The following is a 19,516-nucleotide window of genomic DNA, read 5'->3' as shown; positions in this document are numbered from 1 at the left end:
CACGACATATGGTGTATACCAGCTGTTATGTAAACACTCCCCCCCATGAACCATGGACCTTGCCGTTGGTGGGGAGGCTTGCGTGCCTCAGCGATACAGATAGCCGTACCGTAGGTGCAACCACAACGGAGGGGTATCTGTTGAGAGGCCAGACAAACGTGTGGTTCCTGAAGAGGGGCAGCAGCCTTTTCAGTAGTTGCAAGGGCAACAGTCTGGATGATTGACTGATCTGGCCTTGTAACAATAACCAAAAACAGCCTTGCTGTGCTGGTACTGCGAACGGCTGAAAGCAAGGGGAAACTACAGCCGTAATTTTTCCCGAGGGCATGCAGCTTTACTGTATGATTACATGATGATGGTGTCCTCTTGGGTAAAATATTCCGGAGGTAAAATAGTCCCCCATTCGGATCTCCGGGCGGGGACTACTCAAGAGGTTGTCGTTATCAGGAGAAAGAAAACTGGCGTTCTACGGATCGGAGTGTGGAATGTCAGATCCCTTAATCGGGCAGGTAGGTTAGAAAATTTAAAAAGGGAAATGGATAGGTTGAAGTTAGATATAGTGGGAATTAGTGAAGTTCGGTGGCAGGAGGAACAAGACTTCTGGTCAGGTGACTACAGGGTTATAAACACAAAATCAAATAGGGGTAATGCAGGAGTAGGTTTAATAATGAATAGGAAAATAGGAATGCGGGTAAGCTACTACAAACAGCATAGTGAACGCATTATTGTGGCCAAGATAGATACGAAGCCCACACCTACTACAGTAGTACAAGTTTATATGCCAACTAGCTCTGCAGATGATGAAGAAATTGAAGAAATGTATGATGAAATAAAAGAAATTATTCAGATTGTGAAGGGAGACGAAAATTTAATAGTCATGGGTGACTGGAATTCGAGTGTAGGAAAAGGGAGAGAAGGAAACATAGTAGGTGAATATGGATTGGGGGACAGAAATGAAAGAGGAAGCCGGCTGGTAGAATTTTGCACAGAGCACAACATAATCATAACTAACACTTGGTTTAAGAATCATGAAAGAAGGTTGTATACATGGAAGAACCCTGGAGATACTAAAAGGTATCAGATAGATTATATAATGGTAAGACAGAGATTTAGGAACCAGGTTTTAAATTGTAAGACATTTCCAGGGGCAGATGTGGACTCTGACCACAATCTATTGGTTATGACCTGTAGATTAAAACTGAAGAAACTGCAAAAAGGTGGGAATTCAAGGAGATGGGACCTGGATAAACTAAAAGAACCAGAGGTTGTACAGAGATTCAGGGAGAGCATAAGGGAGCAATTGACAGGAATGGGGGAAATAAATACAGTAGAAGAAGAATGGGTAGCTTTGAGGGATGAAGTAGTGAAGGCAGCAGAGGATCAAGTAGGTAAAAAGACGAGGGCTAGTAGAAATCCTTGGGTAACAGAAGAAATATTGAATTTAATTGATGAAAGGAGAAAATATAAAAATGCAGTAAGTGAAACAGGCAAAAAGGAATACAAACGTCTCAAAAATGAGATCGACAGGAAGTGCAAAATGGCTAAGCAGGGATGGCTAGAGGACAAATGTAAGGATGTAGAGGCTTGTCTCACTAGGGGTAAGATAGATACTGCCTACAGGAAAATTAAAGAGACCTTTGGAGATAAGAGAACGACTTGTATGAATATCAAGAGCTCGGATGGAAACCCAGTTCTAAGCAAAGAAGGGAAAGCAGAAAGGTGGAAGGAGTATATAGAGGGTCTATACAAGGGCGATGTACTTGAGGACAATATTATGGAAATGGAAGAGGATGTAGATGAAGATGAAATGGGAGATACGATACTGTGTGAAGAGTTTGACAGAGCACTGAAAGACCTGAGTCGAAACAAGGCCCCCGGAGTAGACAATATTCCATTGGAACTACTGACGGCCGTGGGAGAGCCAGTCCTGACAAAACTCTACCAGCTGGTGAGCAAGATGTATGAAACAGGCGAAATACCCTCAGACTTCAAGAAGAATATAATAATTCCAATCCCAAAGAAAGCAGGTGTTGACAGATGTGAAAATTACCGAACTATCAGCTTAATAAGTCACAGCTGCAAAATACTAACACGAATTCTCTACAGACGAATGGAAAAACTAGTAGAAGCCAACCTCGGGGAAGATCAGTTTGGATTCCGTAGAAACACTGGAACACGTGAGGCAATACTGACCTTACGACTTATCTTAGAAGAAAGATTAAGGAAAGGCAAACCTACGTTTCTAGCATTTGTAGACTTAGAGAAAGCTTTTGACAATGTTGACTGGAATACTCTTTCAAATTCTAAAGGTGGCAGGGGTAAAATACAGGGAGCGAAAGGCTATTTACAATTTGTACAGAAACCAGATGGCAGTTATAAGAGTCGAGGGACATGAAAGGGAAGCAGTGGTTGGGAAGGGAGTAAGACAGGGTTGTAGCCTCTCCCCGATGTTGTTCAATCTGTATATTGAGCAAGCAGTAAAGGAAACAAAAGAAAAATTCGGAGTAGGTATTAAAATTCATGGAGAAGAAATAAAAACTTTGAGGTTCGCCGATGACCTTGTAATTCTGTCAGAGACAGCAAAGGACTTGGAAGAGCAGTTGAATGGAATGGACAGTGTCTTGAAAGGAGGATATAAGATGAACGTCAACAAAAGCAAAACAAGGATAATGGAATGTAGTCTAATTAAGTCGGGTGATGCTGAGGGAATTAGATTAGGAAATGAGGCACTTAAAGTAGTTAAGGAGTTTTGCTATTTGGGGAGCAAAATAACTGATGATGGTCGAAGTAGAGAGGATATAAAATGTAGGCTGGCAATGGCAAGGAAAGCGTTCCTGAAGAAGAGAAATTTGTTAACATCCAGTATTGATTTAAGTGTCAGGAAGTCATTTCTGAAAGTATTCGTATGGAGTGTAGCCATGTATGGAAGTGAAACATGGACGATAAATAGTTTGGACAAGAAGAGAATAGAAGCTTTCGAAATGTGGTGCTATAGAAGAATGCTGAAGATTAGATGGGTAGATCACATAACTAATGAGGAAGTATTGAATAGGATTGGGGAGAAGAGAAGTTTGTGGCACAACTTGACCAGAAGAAGGGATCGGTTGGTAGGACATGTTCTGAGGCATCAAGGGATCACCAATTTAGTATTGGAGGGCAGCGTGGAGGGTAAAAATCGTAGAGGGAGACCAAGAGATGAATACACCAAGCAGATTCAGAAGGATGTAGGTTGCAGTAGGTACTGGGAGATGAAAAAGCTTGCACAGGATAGAGTAGCATGGAGAGCTGCATCAAACCAGTCTCAGGACTGAAGACCACAACAACAACATGTAAACACTGTTTGGCCTTTTACATCTGCAATACTACCACCAAGTTATCATTTAGGACAAATGGGTATAGGCTGGGAGTGTATCTGGCAACATACAATATCCTGTTGCAGAGCATGCTCTACAACATGACAGTCATGACAATGGTGCCTGTTTCACCACACACGCCATCTGTATTCTTCCCCCCAGACACCAGTTCCTCGGAACCCCGCAGGTGGGAACTAGTGCTACAACCTGTCCTTGGTTCTTACCATCCACCTTACCTTAATTTACTTTAATTTATTCTGTCGCACCATATCTTCACAGTAACTAGTCCATTCTATACTCCATTTTAGTTTTCTGCATCTTTCATTTTCTGACTTGTCAATTTTTCACTGCCCTCATCCCACCTCTGTTACATACAGTACACTTAGCTTTTTACTCTTAACTTATGCACACTGTTTTAGCAGTTATCTCTATCTTTCATATTATCCTGTCTTCTATCTTTAAGCTCTCGGGTTTTCAAATCCCCTTCATTGCAGTTCCCAACAATCAGTCTTTTCTTCCTGTCTTGTCCAGTAAGTTTCCCCTAACCCGGAGTCGTGGGTGACTTTTCACAACTCTACCCCTTTTCCTTAACCTCTGCAGTCCTTTTCCTTCACCCCCTTTCCTTGCCCTTTAACCCTTCTGCTGGAAGGAGGAGCCACTGGCTCTGAAAGCTTGCATAAGTGAAACCATTTTTTATGTGTGTTTGTTCTCCTGCCACATCTTGGTGAGTAGATTTCTTTATCTACCCAATTACATTATATTGTCAAAAATTTATTATTTTCGTTGTTATGTTTAAAAAATTGGGATTTCTGACAACAGCTTCATAATCCATCTACTCTCTTATGAAGTTATTTGAAAAGAATCTGGCATAATTTAAAAATAATAGCAAGATTCATAAATATAACTGAGCAAAAATAGTCCCCACTATCCACAACTTAGCTCTACCATGCACAGAAAAAAGCACAGTATGTGGAACTTCCTGGCAGATTAAAACTGTGTGCCTGACTGAGACTCGAACTCGGGACCTTTGCCTTTCGTGGGCAAGTGCTCTACCATCTGAGTTACTGAAGCACGACTCACGCCCGGTCCTCACAGCTTTACTTCTGCCAGTATCTCGTCTCCTACCTTCCAAACTTTTACAGAAGGTTCCCAGGAGAGATTCTGTAAAGTTTGGAAGGTAGGAGACGAGATACCGGCAGAAGTAAAGCTGTGAGGACCGGGTGTGAGTCGTGCTTCAGTAGCTCAGATGGTAGAGCACTTGCCCGCGAAAGGCAAAGGTCCCGAGTTCGAGTCTCGGTCAGGCACACAGTTTTAATCTGCCAGGAAGTTTCATATCAGGGCACACTCCGCTGCAGAGTGAAAATCTCATTCTGGAGCACAGTATGTATTCATGAACATATTTGACCATCTTCTATGTGAATTAAAAGGTACTGTCACACAATTAAAAACTTAAAAACAGACTGAAATTTATGTCTCCTGTACATCTCCTTCTCTTTAGAAGAATTTCAGAACAGAAATGTCAATTTCTGGTTATAGGTAAAAGAAAAAAAGAATCCAGTGATGTAAATGACCAACATGTAGTTGTACACACAAACAAGTAACACATATGTAACTTGTAAATAGCCTCATTTTATATTTTGAAATTGGTTAAGATGCTGTGGTTTTTTTTTTTTAAGTCATTGGTCATCTGACATGTTTGGCGTGGCCTGACGTGAATTCCTCTCCTGTTCCAACCTTTTCATCTCAGAATAACAGTTTCAACCTATGGCCTCTATTATTTACTGGGTGTATTCCAATATATGTCTTTCTCATCAGTTTTGCTCTGTATAGCTCCTTCTAGTACACTGGAATTTATTCTTGGATGTTTTAACAGGTGTCTTATCATTTTGTCCCTTTTTCTTTTCAGTGTTTCTCATGTATCCCTTTCCTTGCAAATTCTGTGGAGAACCTCCTCATACCTTACCTTATCAGTCTACCTAATTTTCAGTATTTGTCCGTCTTGCCATGTCTCAGACACTTAGATTCTCTTCTGTTCCGGTTTTCGGCTAGTCTGTGTTTCACTAGTGTACAATGCTGTGCTCCAAACATACATTCTGTGAAATTTCTTCCTCAAATCAAGGCCTATGTTTGATACTAGTAGATTTCTCTTAGCCAGGAATGCCCTTTTTGCCAGTGTTGGCCTGTTTTTTATGTCCTCCTTGCTCTGTCTTGTCATAGGTTATTTTGTTGACTAGGTAACAGAATTACTTTACTTTGTCTACTCCTTGACACCGAGTACTGATGTTAAGTTTGTGGCTTTTCTCATACCTGCTACTTCTCATTACTTTCATCTTTCTTTGGTTTACTCTTAATCCGTATTCTGTACTCATTAGACTGTTGATTCCATTCAGTACATCATGTAATTGTACTTTACTTTCACTGAAGATAGCAATGTCATCAGTGAATCTTATCATTGGTATCCTTTCCCCTTGAATTTTAATCCCACTCTTCAACCTCTCTTTTATTTCTGTCATTGCTTCTTTGATGTATAGACTGAACAATAGGAACGAAACACTACACCCTTGCTTTACACCCTATTTAATCCAAGCACTTCATTTCTGATCTCCCACTCGTATTGTTCCCTCTTGGTTCTTGTACATATTGTATATTACCCATCTTTTCCTATAGCTTACCTCTATTTTTTTCAAAATTTTGAACTTCGTGCACCATAGTACATTATCTAATGCTTTTTCCAGTCTTTCTTCAGTCTTGCTACCATTGCCAACCACAGTGTCAGAACTGACTGACTGGTGGTTTTACCATTCCTAAAGCCAAACTGATCCTCATCTAACAGATCCTGAATTTTCTTTTCCATTTTTCTGTGTATTATTCTTGTCAGCAACTTGGTTGCATGAACTGTTAAACTGATTGTGCAATAATTCTCACACTTGTTGGCTTTGTAATGTGCAATAATTCTCACACTTGTTGGCTTTGTAATCTTTGTCTGAAAATCTGATGGTATATCACCAGTCCATACATTCTACATCATTGTTTCATTGCAACTTCTCGCAATGATTTTAGAGATTCCAATGGAATGTTACCTATCCTGTCTGCCTTATTTGATCTTATGTTTTCCAAAGCTCTTTTAAATTCGAATACTGGATCCCCTTTCTCTTCCTCGTTGACTCCTGTTTCTTCTTCTGTCATGACTTTTCCACCTTTCTGCTCTCCCCTCTGCATTAACAGTGAAATTCTTGTTGCACTCTTAGTGTTACCACCCTTGCATTTAGTTTCACCAAATGTTGTTCTGCCTTTTCTGCATGCTGAGTTAGTCCCTCTGACAATCATTTCTTTTTCTATTTCTTCACATTTTTCATGTAGCCATTTCACCTTAGCTTCCCTGCTCTTCCTCTTTATTTTGTTTCTAAATTACTAGTATTTCTATATTCCTGTCTTTCCCTGAACATTTTTGTGCTTCCTTCTTTCATCAATCAGTGGGAGTATTTCTTCTGTCATCCATGGTTCCTTCGCAGTTACCTCCCTTGTACCTATGTTTCTTTCTTTTTTTCCCAACTTCTTTGATTGTTCTTTTTAGAGATGTCCATTAGTCTCCAACTGAACTGCTGACTGAGCTGTTCGTTATTGCAATATCTACAGCCTCAGAGAACTTAAAGTGTATTTATTCTTTCTTCAGTATTGGTGTGTCCAACTTCTTTGCACTTTGATTCTTCGTGGCTGGTCTCTTAAACTTCAGCCTACTCTTCGTCACTACTACATTGTGATCTGAGTCTGTAACAGCTCCTGGCTATGTCTTATAATCCAGTATCTGAATTCGGAATCTCTGCCTGACCACAATATAATATAACTGGAATCATCCCGTATCTCCGGGCCTTTTCCAAATATGTCTTGTCATAGTGTGTTTCTTGAAGAGAATATTTGCTGTTACTAACTGATATTTATTGCAGAAATCGATTAGTATTTCTTCTCTCTTGTTTCTACTATCGAGCCCATATTTTCCCATGACTTTTTCTTCTACTCCCTCCCCTACAGTGGCATTTCAATCCTCCATGACTATAAATTTTCATATCCCTTTACAGACTGAATTATCCATTCAATACCCTAATATACTTTTCCCATCTCTTTGTCTTCTGCTTGTGACATCGGCATGTAAATCTGAACAATAGTCGTCGGTGCTGATTTGCTGTCAATTCCGATAACAACAACCCTTTCACTGAACTATTCACAATAACTCATTCTCTGCTCTAATGCCCTCTTCAGCAACGAATCCTACTCCAGTTAATACCTTTTTCTGCTAATGTTGGTATTTCCCTACACTCGCCTGACCAGAAATCCTTGTCTTTCCATTTCGCTTCACTGACCCTCATTACATCTAGAGCGAGCCTTAGCATTTCCTTTTTCAATTTTTCTGGCTTTCTTATCAGTTCAAACTTTTGACATTCCACACCCTGACTTGTAGAGCGTTATCCTTTTATTGGTTGTCCAATCTTTTTCTCATGGTCATCTCCCTCTTGGCAGCCCTTCCCGTGGATACAGTTGGGGAGTAATCTGGAATCTTTTGCCAGTGGGTAGATCATCATGACACTTTTTCAATTACAGTCCATGTACACTGTGGATACACAATATGCATCTGTAATGTAGTGGTTTTCATTGTCTTCTGCATCCTCATGCTGTTGATCATTGCAGATTCCTGCCCCAAGGGCAAGAGAATGCCCTGAACATCTGTCCTCTCCTCTGCCCTCTGACAAGACTGTTGGCAGAACAAGGGTGACTTTCTATTCCAGTAGTCTTTGCCCACCGATGCTGATGATTTTTATTCAGAATTTACACAATGATGAGGTTTGAACCTGGTACCAGTACATTTTGATTACCTGTCAAAGATGCTATCCCTTAACAATTGGTTGCAAGCTGATACACTGTTCAGTTATTTCATGCGCCAGCCATTATTTCGTTCTCTCTCTCTCTCTCTCTCTCTCTCTCTCTCTCTCTCTCTCTCTCTCACACACACACACACACACACACACACACACACACACACACACACACAAACGTTCCATGGCAAACAGATGAAGTGGAGAATTGCAATTCCTTTGTTATGTTGCAGGTCTGGAAAAGGAACAAAATATTATCCAGCCAGAAGAAAGGGTGCAGGTGGAAAGTTACATTCAAAAAGTTAAAGGCATTAGAGATGTCCTCACAAGGGATCACATGAAAGTGGCCTTTTTTGGAAGGTAGGTGGTGATAGAGACATTATAATTAATTTTATTGTTTTCCCAGTGAATACTTTTTATTTCCCATGATAAATGATATTAGTTGATCAAGTTTTGTTTTCATATTTGTCATCTATATATAAAAATCAAATAGAAGTATAGTGGGAACAGGCAAGTAATAAAGCTCATCATATTTCAAAGTTTTCTTTATCATCATAAATATGAATACACAATTTATGGGTATTTCAATTGATAAGTATTTAAATGGCACAGCCCTTTTGACATTTTGGATATTGTCAGGTGCTTTGAGCAAGGCACTATTACAGGATTCCTGATAAGCTTTTCTTCAGCAGATCTGTTTGGGAAATCTATACTTTCAAAGGCAGATATATTGTCTCATTAAATCATTTAAAAAAATGCAATTTGTGACACTGAATGCTGACACTAAAACTGTAGTCAAGTATGTGTTCTGTTACCACTGTAATACTGTTTGTGCATGCTTTGAACGAGGATTGCATAATCCTTTTCTTCCTGTTTTATATTTTGTTGAACTATTTTATAAGAACACACTAATGATGAAGTCTTTCAGGACAAGTAATGGGAAGAGCACAGTGATAAATGCCATGTTAAGAGACAAGATCCTACCTAGTGGCATTGGTCATACAACCAACTGTTTTCTACAAGTTGAAGGATCAGAAAATGGAGAAGCGTACCTTGTGACTGAAGACTCAAAAGAGAAGCAGAATGTAAAGGTATGAACATTTGTAACACTTAGAGGAATGCAGTTCCTGATGGGTTGTTCGAAAAACAGTTATTAATTTGAAATCTTTCAGTTTAGGAATTTTTTGTTAAATGTAAAAAGGACTTAAAAATATTGATAGAGGCTAAATATGGTGGTAGTGTGGGAGGTGTTGTCAAAGAGTTACATCCTTATTCATCTACGGTGATAGGCAGTTGGTGTTGATTGGCTCAGGATCAAGTAATGATGGGAGAGTGTGGTGCACACCCATTACAGGTATTCAGGAATTAATATTGAGTAAAACTATTTTGGACAGCCAAATGATGTGTAGACTGAAGTGAATAATTACTTTTAATGAAATCCCAAGAGAAATGTCATTAATACTTGCTACTTTTTAATATTAATTCATTTGATGGAATGATTGAAAATGGACTTACATAGATTGAACTTTATTGGGCAGGAATCTCTCTCTCTCTCTCTCTCTCTCTCTCTCTCTCTCTCTCTCTCTCTCTCCCTCCCTCCCTCTCCCTCTCCCTCTCCCTCTCCCTCTCCCACACACGCGCGCGTGTATACACACACACACACACACACACACACACACACACACACACACACACACATTTTTGTATGAAACTATCATCATCAGTTTCATAAATGAAAGGGTAAATTATTTATTTATGATTTGAAAAATAACATTCTATTTAATTTCAAGTTACAGCACTACCATCATGGAAGAGATCAAATCAGAGAAAATAGCCTCGATATTGTGAAGGCCTATGAGAAAACAGTAAAGAATTCAGATTGCAAACATATAGCTAAAAATAAAAGGTAGTCTGTCAGCAGCAGGCTAGTTCTCTCAGATTTTTTTGGTTCAATTCATTAATGGTGTGCTTTCAAGAGTCCTTCCAAGTTTTTGACCGTGATATTTTGATTGCAAACCAAGTCATCATTTTCAGGTGCTGAGATATGTGTTTTAATGTGTACACTCTGCCTGGATTCCAACTAGGCATTGAGTGCGTACAGCACAACTCACAGCTCCTGAAGAAGACAAACGACTGGGTCTGTAGTTGAAATATTGTGCAGGAAATAGGAATCATCAACTCAGCTGAATGCCCAAAAGCACACCCTTAATAATCATGATAGTTGCTTTCTTTATTTCCTCCTAGAGCACTAGAATCAAAACTACACTTTTTCACTTTTTCTTACGGTGTTCATTGTGTATGTGTAAGTTGCCTCATGTATACAGTTCTCATAAATGTAGCATTCTTTTATTGATAGCAAAAAAAAAGAGACATTGCATTGAGTCTTTGCAGTAGGAGAGTAAGGATGTTGACATTGCATTCTGTTTAGAAATGGAAATGAAATGGAGCAGCTGTCAGCATAGGCTCTAAGTCTTATTGCTTATTGTGAAATTTAGTCTCCTGATTTTGTTTTCAGTCTGTTGGACAGTTGGCACATGCTCTCTGCAAAGAACGTTTGGGTGAAAGTACACTTGTCAGAATATTCTGGCCAAAAGATAAATGCCTTCTGCTGAGAGATGATGTAGTATTTGTGGACTCACCAGGTATTGATGTGTCGCCAAATCTTGATGAGTGGATTGACCGTCACTGCCTTGATGCAGATGTCTTTGTTCTTGTTGCCAACGCAGAATCTACTCTTATGGTTACGGTATGTATGTCAATATATTTCTTTCAGTAACATAGGTATGTGTAGGAATGGGCTATAAAAATGTTGTCTGCTCAGCTATACCATCTAACTTTGTTTCATTTTTGGCCCTGTATTATTGTTGATACAATAAATGTTACTATACATGAAACTGAGTAATATCTGTATGGATATTTGGCTATATTATTATGAAACTGAGAGAACTGAAACTGAAGAGGACCAATGAAAAGACTGTTTAAACATTGGTATTACATTACTTTTTAGTGCGAAAGGAAACCTGTTTACTGAATGACAAAATTTTGCTCTGGGAAAAAACCTTCCTGTTGCCATACTATACTCTGTATTTTCTTTTTTTTTTATATTAGTTGCTGATCATGCATTTAAGAAAAGTCCCTATTTATGTGTGTAAAGGTGTAGCAACAGGTATGATTTTTTCATTTTATCAGTTATGTGTAGGTAGCTGAACTGGAAGAACATTGCCAGCAAAGGACAGAGATCTGAATTCAGGCCCTAAGCTCATTCCTCCTCCTCCCTCCCTTCCCCTTCCCCTCCCACCCATTCCCCTCCCACCCCTTCCCCTGCCCTCCCCTCCCCTCCCATTCCATCCCTCTGTCTCACTTTATTGTCAACCACTGAAGAGCCTGAGCTTATCACAATTCCAGCATTAATTTTAATAGCTGGATGCCTTTCATAGTGCCACATTGCTACCTCAGTGGAAACACAGGACAGTCGTTTATGTCAACTATTTGTGAATTTGAAAGTTGCACATTTTTGTGTATTAACTGTTTATCGTGTTTTGAGGAAGAGTTGCATTATGCCGTATGAACAGGCCATCCTAGTCTCATTCTTGGAATTCTTATAATCTTCTGTACAGGCAGAAAAAAGGTTATTTGGTATTCTTTCTTTCATAGTGCTGAGCTGTGGGTGGTTTAATTGACACAATACCCAGGCTATGCAAAGTAAAAATTCTAAGTGTGCTCAGTTGAAATTCTTTGGTACTTTGTACTCTACATCTATAGAGGAGCAAGTAGCATAATTTGCCTTGTACGCTGTATATGAGGAAGCTCCAGAGCATGGACATAAAGGAGGATTCAGATATGTTTCAAAGACCTTGTACTTAAGCAGGGGCGGTGGCAAGGGGGAGGGCTATGGGGCCTAACGCCCCCCCCCCCCCCCCCCCCCCATCTAATGGAGTATCATATTACGCTGGATAAAATGACTTCAGAAATCAGTGAATATATTACTGCAACAGATTCAATCTTTTCCAATCTTTTCTTTTATAATTATGTAGCAATATAGGTTGCACTGTATTTCAAATGCATTTAACAAAAGAATAAGTGCGGCAAATAGCTTACTATCTAAACCAATAAACATCATTTAACTTAAAATCGATGTCTTGTTATTGATTAATATACATTGGATGTATATTAATGTACCACTTACAATAATTAAGGAAGCTAAATATGCTCTTGCAAGTATCCATAAAGAAAGAGATTTGAACATTAAAAATACCATTGACATATTCATAAAAGGAAACGGAGATGAATGAGCATGATAAATTGGGCAGAAGACGGAAATATCCAGTGAATTTTGTTACAGATTTTTTTTTTTTTTTTTTTTTTTTTTTTTTTTTTTTTTTTTTTTTTATGTCATTTTCTGTGTCCAGAAAATTAATGAAAACTTATTTGTTGTAAATTGACCCCTTCATGGTTTATGTAATTTATAAAATCTTCCATCTTAAAATAAGTTTTCTTTTTCTTTACCCTGAGCTCCAAAGCAGTTACCAAAAACTATACCGAGCGAGGTGGCGCAGTGGTTAGCACACTGGACTCGCATTCGGGAGGACGACGGTTCAATCCCGTCTCCGGCCATCCTGATTTAGGTTTTCCGTGATTTCCCTAAATCGTTTCAGGCGAATGCCGAGATGGTTCCTTTGAAAGGGCACGGCCAATTTCCTTCCCAATCCTTCCCTAACCCGAGCTTGTGCTCCGTCTCTAATGACCTCGTTGTCGACGGGACGTTAAACACTAACCACCACCACAGTTACCAAAAACTACTTTTTAAGTAACACCAAATTTTACCAATTTATCAGTGGAGGACCCCAACTCTCCCTTTGTTAAGCGATATTCCATTCTCCCCTCCATAACCTCCCCCCCCCCCTCCCCCGACCAACTTTTAGAATCACCCCTGTACTTAATGGTGAATTTCTGATATAAAACATGGGAATAGACTTTGTATATGATTATCTGATAGTTGAGAATGACATTTCACCTTGCAGATTCAACAGAATCACTGTGGAACCTTTATATAGAAGAATTATGATGCCCCAAGTAGTTGTCAATCAACAAATAACATTATCAGTCATGATGTCATTGTACAACTGTCTCACAAAACAGTACTGAGAAAGATAATATGCCAGTTGTCAGATGTGCAAAATTATTAGTATGAGATAATTCCCCAATTTTGGCAAGGTTATTTGACAGCAAAGTGGTGAAACTTGTAGTCAGGATGGACAACAAACTGGAGCAGAGGTTGAAGCATAAGATTGACAAGGGCAGAACTGGTTGGGGAAAGTGGGAGTTTATGAAAATAAAATATTAGGATTGTGAAATAAACCATCTGGGGGAAACAGGAAGAAACATTAAAGTAAGATGTAAAGAGCATAATAATGAAGAGAATGGCTCATTCTTCATGGCAAAGCATCTCAAGAGTGAGCATCATTTGTTGGGTAATATCACATACGGCGTGGGGGTATTGCCCTATTGCCCTTTGAAGATAAAGGGTGGTTATTTCGAGAAAAATGGAGATTTTTTGCACTTTAAGAAAGGAATGTATCAGTGTGTTGAATGAAAAGACAGAAGTTTCCAAGGGCATTTTCTGGTGCCACTGTAGCAATGCCCTCTGTGGTAAGCTGCCACCAACTTTTTCAAAATAGACCGGATTTTCTGTTCTGAACGGATGCATATGTTGAAACATAGGTTTAGTATTGGTTTTTAGAATTTACTAGGAATTGGCATAAAATGTACATCAATTTTGGGAAGGACAGTGGCATCATTGGACACTGCGACATATGCCTTGCAGGGTACTACTATTTCTGGTAGGTGAAAGCAGCTGCCTTTAGTGTACAACTGCCCTTTGAGACTATAACACACCAACATGTTCCAGAAGAGTTTTATGTTTGACAATATGTGTTTGATGCTGGGGTTTTTATTTTTGACAGTGCTTAACGGTATAGAGGTTTGAAGGTATGTTTTATCATATTTTTTATGTGGGTGTAAGTACATGTAGTATTGCGAGTTATTGACTTTGTTTCCTTGTTTTATAGCACTTGATAATGGGATAATATAGTCCCTAAACAGGTTGTGATAAAAAAATTAAGTATTTGACAGTTGGTGCGTATATTTGTCAGTACCATAAAAAGTAGTCCATGGTTCATCACTACTCAAATTGTTAATATTCAGCCCATGATGCTTTCTCCCACTGATGAGAAATATGTTATAAAAGCAGAAGTCCTGCCATCAAGACTGCGCTGTTAAACAAAAACTGACAGATGAGACATCCTGTTAAGACTTAGGTTAGTGCTACAGATTTCTTGACCTATGAGATTGCCAAACATTCAGTCACTATCCTATAGCAATTTGTAGAAAAGCACACTCTCATTTTAAAGATCGTCCTCACTTGAAAAATTAAAATCCCTCGGGTTGAGTCCAAGATGTACTATGGCTGCTCTTGATATTGTATCACTATTTATAATAGTTCCTCTGTATGAGAGATGCCACAGTTGGCATGTATTTATGCAAATGATTTTGCAAATCTCTTTAAGTACCAACTCACATTAACTTACTTTTAGTGGGACAACATATGCTATGTGCAAACTGGTGGTGCGGTTATGGGGGAACTCATTTAGTACAGTTTCAGTGAATTTCCATTTGGAAAAAAACTGAAGAAGCAGTCCTTTCAATGGCCAAGAACAAAATACAATTTGTTTTGGTGTGTTGATGACACTTTTGTTATATGACCACGCAGAGAAAATGAACCCCAACATTTCCTGGATGTTATTAATTCTAATGCAAGGTCTGTTCAGAAAATTCCAGAACTTCGTCCCCAAATTTTTTTTGCACTTACCTTTTACAAAATAGGGGTAATGCAAGAGTAGCTTTAATAATGAATAAAAAAAATAAGAATACGGCTAAGCTAATACAAACAGTGTAGTGAATGCATTATTGTGGCCAAGATAGATACGAAGCCCACGCCTACCACAGTAGTACAAGTTTATATGCTGACTAGCTCCACAGGTGATGAAGAGATTGATGAAATGTATGATGACGTAAAAGAAATTCTTCAGATAATGAAGGGAGATGAAAATTTAATGCTCATGGGTGACTGGAATTCGATAGTAGGAAAAGGAAGAGAAGGAAACGTAGTAGGTGAATATGGAATGGGGGTAAGGAATGAAAAAGGAAGCCGCATGGTAGAATTTTGCACAGAGCATAACTTAATCATAGCTAACACTTGGTTCAAGAATCGTGAAAGAAGGCTGTATACATGGAAGAATCCTGGAGATACTAGAAGGTATCAGATAGATTATGTAATGGTAAGACAGAGATTTAGGAACCAGGTTTTAAATTGTAAGACATTTCCAGGGGCAGATGTGGACTCTGACCACAATCTATTGGTTATGAACTATATATTAAAACTAAAGGAACTGCAAAAAGGTGGGAATTTAAGGAGATGGGACCTGGATAAACTGACAGAACCAGAGGTTGTACAGAGCTGCATCAAACCAGTCTCTGGACTGAAGACCACAACAACAACATACCTTTCACTTACTGTACATGGACTGCTTCAAAATACTCTCCTCCACAATACCATTTCCACTTTCAGAAGTAGTCTTGGTACACCTGTTGCTGAACCGTGCCAAGTGCCATCGGTGAATTTTCTTTTATCTTGTCTACCATTGAAAATCTTCATCCTCTCAATGGGGTTTCCAACTTTGGGGGGAAAAAAAGTCCACAGGGGCCAGGTCTAGAGACTACGAAGTATGAGGAAACACAGTAATTTCACTTTTTGTGCAATAGTCAAAGGACTTTATGATCTTGACTTACGAGCTGTGGTATGCCAAGATTTCATGGCATGAGCCAACTGAAATGTTACATTCTTGTGCACTCTCTGTCAGTCAGTCTTTGATTGGCATGCACTATTTTGTTGGTGCTCCCCCACATGAGCGTCGTCGGTAGATGCCGAAGGGCGTCCTGAATGAGGATCATCTTTAGCTTCCATCCATCCATTTTTAAACTGTGTGAACCATTTGTAACACTGAGTATGGCTTAAGCACTCAGCACCATAGGCTTTGTGCATCATTTGGTGTGTCTCTGTAAAAGTTTTCTTGAGTTTCACGCAAAATTTGATGCAGACATCTTGCTCCACTAACTCTGCCATCTCGAAATTCGCAAACTGTGTGACACAATGTTCTACTCAATACAGCACTGAACAATAACTGAGTTATAACAATGAAACTTCCAGCAGTTACACATTAAATGCAGGTGTGTGCAGGGATGCCAACAGCATTTCGCACCAATGAACCATTGACGCGAAATGACAAATGTTTTGAAATTTTTTGAATGGTCCTCGTACAAAGTTCACAATGGAAAAAAAGAGAAAGGAAGTCAAATTTCATTTTTGGATGTACATAGAATTAGAAAAACTGGTGGGATTTCAGGGCACAAAGTCTACAGAAGGCTCATACCTTCACAAAATTTTCAATTGGCATCTCAAAACAGAGAAGTGGAGGAATATACTGTGGTGGACCTGGCTGAAAGATTCTATCATCTGCTGTAGTGGGAGGAAAAGCTCAGTTATTTCAGAATTACTTAAGCAAAAATGGCTACTGTGATGGACAAGCAGGGCATTAGACTCCGAAAAGACCTGGAGCTTCTGATGAAAAAGCAGCAACCGAAAGGTAATATGTTCCTCACTTTTTTGCAGATGGTCACAGACCACTTTGTCAAAGCGTTAGGAGGTACAGTGTTGACACTGTGTGTAAACCAACAAGAAATGTATATGAATACTTTAATACTGTGGAGCGCCTAAGGCCACTACTTCCCACAGCGTGAGAATACCAAATCCCTTGCACATGTGGGGTAGAGTGCACTGAAAGAAGCATCAACAACCAGCTTAAGAGCAGTTTTACTCCCAAATTTAACATAGAAGGAGAACAACTGTGATCTTATTGCTAAATAAACTAAACTGCTCCATCTCTTCCACTGTACAATCTCAGTAACATATGTTTGGCTATTTAAACATGTTTCTGTTTAAAAATTAACTGTTAATAATTTTACAGCCTCAGATGATGTCTTGTGTGTGTGTGTTTTGGAAACATGCCTTACATTAAGGCCTAATGCCCATAATACCGGTGTCTGTGAAGACACTGAGAAACTGCTTCACTAAGACCTTTGTCGTCCAACTATAAGATGATCTCTCTCCCATTATTTTGAAGAGTCCTCTGGAAGATTCTCTTAATTATAATTAATTCTGACAGATCTAAATTTACCATTGTCGTATTGGTATAAAGTACCATACAACACACATTATCCAAACTTTTTCCAGTTACTGATTGCGGAAAAATCATTGGTCATCATCATAATCGTTTGTAAGCTTAATGTGCTTTCTTATTGTATGATACTTCTCCTATATTATTTCATCTTCAGAGCCATCCATGGCATATAATATCTAGCACCCTCAGTGCCCTTTCACTGTGGATTACATGGTTTCTTACTCTAGACAGTAAGCACCCAGTGTCCCGGCATGTTTTGAAGGCTTCTTTCAATTTCTCCCTTGTGTGGTCTTGTAGAAGAACCAGTCATTTTGAAATTATTGCAAATGACTGTTTATGCTTTCACACCATATGACATAAATTACTGATGAATTACTTGACCCCTTTAATTACAGACTACTAGAAAGTTAAAGATGTGCCATGTACTACATTGAGACATGGCCTGGTGAAATCTTTCTTTTGTCTGTGCCTTGAGCTTCCTTAGCGTGTGGTGCATAAGACATATTATGTGATGTACTGCTCTCAGATTAAATCAGTAAAGTTGGCTGGTGGACCTGGATGAATTGTCTGCACTCCCCCACTTGTAAAATCAATTCAAATAAAGCTCCCAACTCTCACTTTGATCTGTGAAACAGGGTTAAGCTTTCCACAACTCAAAGTCAATAATTACAAGCCCTGCAGCTGTCTAACAGCTATCAGGAAAGATTCGAAGCTCTGACCGCTGGACTGGAACACGTTCACTTATGTTTGTTCACTATACTGCCTCCAACTGGTTAACAGCAACTCTTGCCAGTAATCTTCACAACAACAAATCGCAAATACAGTTAAGTCATTGAAGAAAAAGTAATAAAAAAAAAGAAAAAGAAACCATGCTCAAATTTGCACTGAAACAGATTAAAATTATTGGTATCGAATGAACTTAGCCAAACCCATCACTTTTGTACAGCACCACCTGTAGCTAAGTAATGGCTTCACATCCTGATCTGACTCTTATTTTTACCAAACTATCTGCAACACTTTCTGATAAAAGCACGCAAGTATCTAAGGAGAATCCAATTCGCACACGCACAGGGATGCACTTTCGAATGCTGCGTAGGATTTAAGTACGAACTCTGCCTCAGAGGGCCCATGTGAAGGCTGCTGGGCAAATCATCAATTTTGTGAGCTTCATATCACTCTACAAAATAATTTAACATACAGGTCTGTGTGCCAGTCAGAATCAGGAACAGACTGCAGGCATATTCATTTGTCATTTCCTGCTCCCATTGACAGTGTTACTGTAAGGTGCTTGGACTTCCTCAGGTTTCTTTGGATTTGATGCTGTAAATACTAGTTTTTCTGAGGAAATGTCCAAACCACTATCTGTTTAGGAGGATTGGGGAAATTTTGGCCTATCAATACTAAGCTGAAGAAAGCCTCCTCACCCCAGAAACAGAAACTATAGTAAGCAGTAGCCACAGAACAGCTCATAGAAGTGACTGGGAAAACAAATTTTACAGAGCCACCCTTTCTCGGTGACAGATGTTAATATTCCTAATCAGTAAAATGAAAGTCTTGGAGCCAAACTGTTGAAGTGCTGTAACATGTAGGAACAATAGCTAGCTAGTTGGTGTTTTCAGAGGCCAGGTATGCATCTCTTTAAACTTCGAAGATGGAAATGTGGCATACATTTCTAATTTACATAATCATATCTGAATAATATATCCTCACTAACCAATTTATGAAAGAAAGCAAAAACTGATATGTCATTTTAAAAATAAACTTTTTCATCATTCATAAATATTATCTCAGAGTGGCAAAAATCAATGCAGAACAGAGCAGTCATACTATAAAATTACTCATGCTATCATAAACATTACTAATAAGTTTTTTGATACGAAACAATCTAAAGTGTAAAGAAAATTAAAATGATTATGGAAATCCATGGAAAATGAGAAGTGTGAATTTGCCCGAACAGAAATCAACAGAAATTTATCTTTGGGGAAAAAAAATGCCACAA

General features: G+C 38.9%; 1 protein-coding gene across 5 annotated transcripts in view; it reads left to right on the top strand.

The window, feature by feature from the left end:
* Window positions 1–19,516, top strand: part of LOC124787683 (transmembrane GTPase Marf) — a 166,842-nt gene that overhangs the window by 79,337 nt on the left and 67,989 nt on the right. For all 5 annotated transcript variants that reach the window (XM_047254501.1, XM_047254502.1, XM_047254505.1 and 2 more), the window contains 3 exons: window positions 8,455–8,581; window positions 9,150–9,312; window positions 10,737–10,967. In XM_047254501.1, coding sequence (XP_047110457.1) covers window positions 8,455–8,581; window positions 9,150–9,312; window positions 10,737–10,967 — 521 coding nt within the window. The remainder of the gene's footprint in view (window positions 1–8,454; window positions 8,582–9,149; window positions 9,313–10,736; window positions 10,968–19,516) is intronic.

Source organism: Schistocerca piceifrons, chromosome 3, assembly GCF_021461385.2.
Source record: "Schistocerca piceifrons isolate TAMUIC-IGC-003096 chromosome 3, iqSchPice1.1, whole genome shotgun sequence".
Classification (NCBI taxonomy): domain Eukaryota; kingdom Metazoa; phylum Arthropoda; class Insecta; order Orthoptera; family Acrididae; genus Schistocerca; species Schistocerca piceifrons.
Note: the sequence above shows the minus strand (reverse complement) of the source record. Positions and strands in the feature narration are given on the sequence as shown.